At 58.8% G+C, this 6,000-nt stretch overlaps 1 protein-coding gene across 8 annotated transcripts in view; it reads left to right on the forward strand.

The window, feature by feature from the left end:
• Window positions 1-5,572, forward strand: part of SPAG9 (sperm associated antigen 9) — a 74,535-nt gene extending 68,963 nt beyond the window's left edge. For 4 of the 8 annotated variants that reach the window (XM_038757353.1, XM_038757354.1, XM_038757357.1 and 1 more), the window contains 4 exons: window positions 1,317-1,355; window positions 2,233-2,409; window positions 4,198-4,356; window positions 4,795-5,572. In XM_038757353.1, the coding sequence (XP_038613281.1) occupies window positions 1,317-1,355; window positions 2,233-2,409; window positions 4,198-4,356; window positions 4,795-4,910 (491 nt within the window). In that variant the 3' untranslated portion in view covers window positions 4,911-5,572. The remainder of the gene's footprint in view (window positions 1-1,316; window positions 1,356-2,232; window positions 2,410-4,197; window positions 4,357-4,794) is intronic. The other 4 variants (XM_038757355.1, XM_038757356.1, XM_038757359.1 and 1 more) reach the window with 1 other exon arrangement.
• The last annotated feature ends 428 nt before the right edge of the window (window positions 5,573-6,000 follow it).

Below are 6,000 nucleotides of genomic sequence, written 5' to 3' on the forward strand. Positions count from 1 at the left end.
CCGCCACCCAAGTTCCGTCGGAGGGACGGGGCGTGCCGTGCGTGTGTATGTGTGTGACAAATGGCTTTTGTGAACTGCATGTGCGATGTGTGTGTGCGCATGCGAGACCCTCTGTTCCATTGCATCGTTCACCCATCAAGTCGGTGCCGGTTTCCGGACTCAAGCTCCGGTAGTGCCCAGTCGCGGAGATGGCCAACGGGGAGATCTAGGGAGATGGTGACTGTGGCTCGGTGTGGTTTCCTCTGGCTTCTCCCCTCTCACACGCGTTCTGCCTTAACTCCTGGCTCTAGGTCCCTGCGAGGGGCCCATCCCTATCCCCTACACTGCGGTTAAGCCCCCCGGCATTGAGGCGGCAGTGCCATCCCCCTCCCGCCCCGCGGTCTCTCTGTGGCAAGCGGAGGACCGAATTGCTCACATTCTTCGCACTCCTCATTCTCCCTCTCCTCGGGACTCATCAGCTGGGTGGCACCGCGACACCAAACGCTCCGTCGGTCTAGCGACAGTATTTATTGCGCGCTTACTCAAAAGAGATGGTAGATGCGATCCCTGTCCTGAAGGAGCGGACAGTCTAGCCGGGGAGACAGACGCTAGAATAAATTTCAGGTAGGGAAGGCACCCGAGTTTAAAGCTGTGTACCTGACTGCCACTGGGGAAGAAAGTGGAGAGGGCACTTTAGTGCTTGGGGGTGGGTGTCAGTGTACAGGTGAATCAGCAGGGAGGGAAAAAGTTGTAGATGAGAGATTAGTCTGGGAAGATTTTCGGTAGATGTGATTTTCAGAAGGGCTTTGAAGGTGGCGGTCCGCAGGGTGTGAAGGGGGGTTAAGAGGTTGATGGAGAGAGAGCCCAGAGGGAGGCACAGAGTGTAGGTGGGCATTAGAGAAGCCAAGTGTGCAGTGGGAGGGGAGCGGGGGTAACTAATGAGGGAAGAGAGCCAGGTGTTGAGAGCACAGTGCACCGCACCCCTCAGGCGCTCAGCAAAGTACCCCCGGAGACGGGCGATGGACCGTCCGGCAGCTGGGAACCCGTTTCCCCCCTGAGAGAGAGAGAGAGGGAGCGCTCCGGAGTCTGGGACGGTTCTCCCCAAGGGGCACCACCCTGGGCACGGAAGCCTTTCCCGTAAGAAGCCGTTCCCCTTGAGCTTTCTCCGCTCTCTCCCGGGACCGCCGGGAGATTTTCAGTCGGTTGGGGGCTGCCAGGCTCCGAATCTCATCGGAGCCCCTCGCCCGAGCGGTGACCGCCCCCCCCCCCACCCCCCACCCCGTCCTCCTCGACTGTCGCATACCTATCCGTTTCCCCTTTCCTCCTCTCTCACGTAGCCGTAATCCTCCACCAGGGACGCTTGCTGGGGCTGAGGGGTAAGTGCAGATCCCAGACCGAGCCCCCTCCCAGGCTTCCCCCGGCCCCGCCGAGGCTGGCCGTCTCCCACCTCCGTAGACGACCCCCGCCTGTTCGTTTCTGCCGTCTGCTCCCCAGCCTGCCCAGCAGCCCGGTCTGTGTCCCCTTCCGTCGCAGCTCGGCTCCCGTCCGGACTTCTTCTCCCTTCCAGTAAAAACACGCCGGGCCTCCCTCACTGCCATTAATCCTCATTGTTCACTCTCACCCCCGCCACGTTTCTCTGTCCGTTGCCCAGCCCTGGGGGGAGGTGGCTTGCGTGTCTAGCGAGTCTAAAGCCGGACGGCCCGCAGGGTGAGGGTTGCCCCGTGCCTCCCCCTCAGCGGCGGGGGGGAGAGCAGGGAACCCACCGGCGGGAGCTAAATTCCACCCTCCACTCTCCGAACCCGCTGCGCCCTTGAGATGCCAAGTTGGGCCTCCTCAATTGGAAGAAAGGATTTCAGACTTGACGTGCGGGTCACGTTGTTTTTCCTAAGGAAATCTGATTTCCGAGGATTGGCTTGGAAGTTACGTGGTGATTGCTAGACTAGCAACCGTCCCGCTCCCCATTCCTGATGATCCTGGCAGTAACTAGCATGCTGGCTCTCTCTCTAGCTGTGCCTGGGACCAGCCCTGGCTGCCGCCCTGCCTTTCTCTCGGCCTTTCCCTCCTCTCTCCCTCTCTCTTTCTCCATCTCTCTCCCTCTTTCTCACACACACACACACTTTCTGTCTTTGTCTCTCTCCCTCCCCCGTTGGCTGTAGCTTTTAGATGGCTCCTTAAGGATTAACCAATAACCTCCTGGGCCCGCCTCCGCCCTCCTGCCCCACAAAAACAGCCCTGTTTGGCTTTCTGTTCCAGCCAACAAAACCTCAGGGGCCCCGGGCAATCGGCCGGGCAGCGTCATCCGCGTGTACGGCGATGAAAACAGCGACAAAGTGACCGCAGGAACCTTCATCCCCTACTGCTCCATGGCCCACGCCCAGCTCTGCTTCCACGGCCACCGTGACGCCGTCAAGTTCTTCGTGGCCGTCCCGGGTGAGTCTGTACCCAGCGCAGACCCCCCCCGCCCCCAGCCCCTTTAGGGTTGTCAAGGAAAGCAGCGTGGCTCAATGGAAAGAGCCCGGGCTTTGGAGTCAGAGGTCATGGGTTCGAATCCCGGCTCCGCCAACTGTCAGCTGGGTGGCTTTGGGCAAGTCACTTCACTTCTCTGGGCCTCAGTTCCCTCAGCTGGAAAATGGGGATTAAGATTGTGGCAACCTGATCATCTTGTAACCTCCCCAGCGCTTAGAACAGTGCTTTGCACATAGTAAGCTCTTAATAAATGCCATTATTATTATTATTAGAGAGCACGGGCTTGGGAGTCAGAAGGTCATGGGTTCTAATCCCGGCTCCGCCACTTGTCTGCTGTGTGACCTTGGCCAAATCACCCAACTTCTCTGGGCCCCAGTTACCTCATCTGGAAAATGGGGATTGAGGCTGTGAGCCCCACGTGGAACAGGGACCGTGTCCAACCCGATTTACTTGTGTCCACCCCGGCTCTTAGTACAGTGCCTGGCACATAGTAAACACATAACAAATACCACAACTATCATTATTGTTATAATTATTATTATTATCTGGAGGGGACTTTGAGGGGGGGGGCCCCCGCCAGAAAAATGTCCTTTCTACCCCTTCCAACCGGCCCCTTCTCCCAGTTTCCCAAGGGGCCAGAGGCCAGCCCCTCGCAACCGGTCATCATCACACCCCAACCTCTGGCCTTCTGTCGGTCCGCCCTTCCCCTCACTGCACTGGCCGTCTGGAGGGCGGAGGAGCTCAGACTCTGCTCCCCTCAGTCTTTCCCATCATGTGCCTCCTCTCCCACCCCACCAAGCCCAGTTACTCCAGAAGGCCCCCGGAGGCTTTGATTTGGTGGGGTGACCTTGGGCTCCTGTTGCCTTCACACACCCCTGCCCAACCCATGGGACCCCCTCCCCACCGCCCTTCCTTCAGCCAGCCCTACCCAGAGCTGCCTGAATCGAACAGTTCAGCTGGATCAGTCAGTCGGTCGTATTTATTGAGCTCTCTTACTGTGTGCGGAGCACTGTGCTAAGAGCTTGGAAGAGTACAATACAACAGACACATTCCCCGCCCACGCCGAGCTTACAGTCTAGGGGGGTGTGAGGGAGCCACGCAGCCAGTGTGGCCTTTTCTTTCGGGTGCGAGGAGATCCGTGGCAAGCGCTAAATACCATTAAAACAAAAACAAAAAAAATCGCCGCTCCTCCCCAGCAAAGCGACCCAGGAACTGGACACCCGGTTCCACGGAATAATGATAGCATTGATTACTAAGCGCTTACTATGTGCAAAGCACTGTTCCAAGCACTGGGGAGGTTACAAGGGGATCAGGTTGTCCCACCAGGGGCTCACAGTCTTAATCCCCATTTTCCAGACGAGGGAACTGAGGCCTAGAGAAGTGAAGGGACTTGCCCCAAGTCGCACAGCTGACAATTGGCAGAGCCGGGATTTGAACCCGTGGCTTCTGATTCCAAATCCCGGGCTCTTTCCACTGGGCCACGGAATGCTGTGGGAGCAGGGCTGCTCTGTGCCGTCGGTTAGATGGGGAGGGTCATCTCACCATCCATCAGGGTGACCGGGAGACTACACGTATGCCATGTTCTTCGCCGACTCAGCCGGCCTCTGCGCCGTTCCTCCCCTCCCTCGTCAGAGCCGAGCAGCAGAGTCCGGTCGGTGAGCCGACCCAGCCGTCCGTGTCCCGAACGCGGACACCGGTCCCTCCGGTCGGTTACCGCCGAATAACGCCCCGTTGCGTGTGTTTATGCGACAGGTCAGGTGGCCAGCCCTCCGAGCGGTGGCAGCGGCGGCGGCGGCGGTCCCGAACCGGGAAGCGACAAGCCGGGAACGGCCCAGGAGCCCTCTGGCCAGAGCCCTGCCAAGTCCATGCTGGTGATGAGCGGAGGAGAGGGGTACATCGACTTCAGAATGGGTGAGCAGCCACGTTCTTGCCCACGCGGGCCTGACCGGGTCTCGGCCGCGACCGGGCCCGGCTTCTCCGGCCCGATCTCCTCACGTCCCGTAGTCGCTGACCCCACCCGGCCCCCTCCCTCCAGAGGGACCCGGTATCACCTGGTCCCCGTTTATTTCTTTCACGGTTGGGTTAGCCCACAAAATGCAAAGCAAAACCCTGGTCTCCCACGCTCCACACGACCCCCTTCGCTCGGCACTTTGCGTGCCAGCGGCTCCCGTGTTCCGGAGGAACTCCGGGAATCGATTCCGAAGGGGCCGTGCTGGAAAGAGCAGACACGGCCCCTCCCTCCTGCCTCTTCTAGCTGCCCTTCAGTCACTCTGGAGCCAAGGTGGAGAGTCTGGCCCTTGTCCCCTCCCTCGGACTCACCCTCCCCTCACCCTCGATGTCGCCCACCAGGTGACGAAGGCGGAGAATCCGAACTCCCGGGCGAGGGTCTCCCGCTCGAACCGTCCGTGGCCAAAGCCGAGAGGAGTCACCTGATCGTGTGGCAGGTGACGTGCGGCAGCGATTGAACTCGGGAGCGAGCGGCCGGAGAGGAGGCCGGGGGCTCTTCTGCATGGTTTTCTACCCCCCCCCCCCACCTTTTAATTTAATATTCTTTTTGTGGAATCCGTTTCACCACATAGCTTTGGAGCGTTTCTTCCCATTAACCCCCTGGGGCAAAAATCTGTCCTCCCAGAAGAGTCCGGCCGGGGCCGGCAGTCCCAACGCACCGAGGTCACGGGTCATTTTGGGGCGTGGTGGTTGACGGAGCCAAGAACGTCGACTTTGTTCCCACCGGTTGAGCCCGTGGCGGCGGTAGGAACCCAAAAAACCCGCCGCTTCCCAATCGAATGGAATTCCCTCAGGCCGGGTCTTAGAGATCACTAATAATGGCGTCCAGAGGAAAAACACTTGAAAAGTTGTCTGTATCACGTAGTAAAATAGCTAAGCTTCTCCCAGTGTATTATAAAATTGACACCCACTAATATCAGGTGGATTACCAGGATCTGTACCGGTGTCCCGAGAACAAACTGTAAATTATATTAACCTCCACTCTCCAACCTGGTCAATCCTGTTTATATAGTATATAAAAACTCTGTGGTTTTCATTCACCACGGGCTGGGGGGCGGGATGGGTTTTGTATTCAAGAAATTAAGACTAAACTATTTAAATAAAAGTCTCCTGTTTCTGACCACCGAGAGCCGAGAGTTTATGAGAGACCTGCTGCCCCGTAGCGGAGCCGCTTGCAGAGCCCCCTGTCTCCCCCCCTGACCCCCCGTCCACCTTGCTGCCAGGACTGACCGGTTGGTTTGCTTCCAAAATCCTGGCAGGGGGTGAGGATTTTCCTACCGTGCCACCCCAATCCCAGGCATCCTGACGTTACTTGTCGCCCGAGAGCGGTGTGCTGTCCAACTGCAGTGAGTTGGGGGGGGTTCCCCTGGAAAAGCACGCTTAGGGGGAGGTCACCGAAGGGCGGGAAAAGTCCGGGTAACGGACGGTCCGCCTTGACGAAACGCTGCAGGATGGTGGGCGAAGGACCCCAGGGGCTTTGGGTGTAGCCAGCACCCCCCACCCGCTCCTCCCCTGGTCTTCAAGTGCCACCAAGGCTTGACAGGTGAG

This window comes from Tachyglossus aculeatus, chromosome 15, assembly GCF_015852505.1.
Source record: "Tachyglossus aculeatus isolate mTacAcu1 chromosome 15, mTacAcu1.pri, whole genome shotgun sequence".
In the NCBI taxonomy this organism is placed as follows: Eukaryota; Metazoa; Chordata; class Mammalia; order Monotremata; family Tachyglossidae; genus Tachyglossus; species Tachyglossus aculeatus.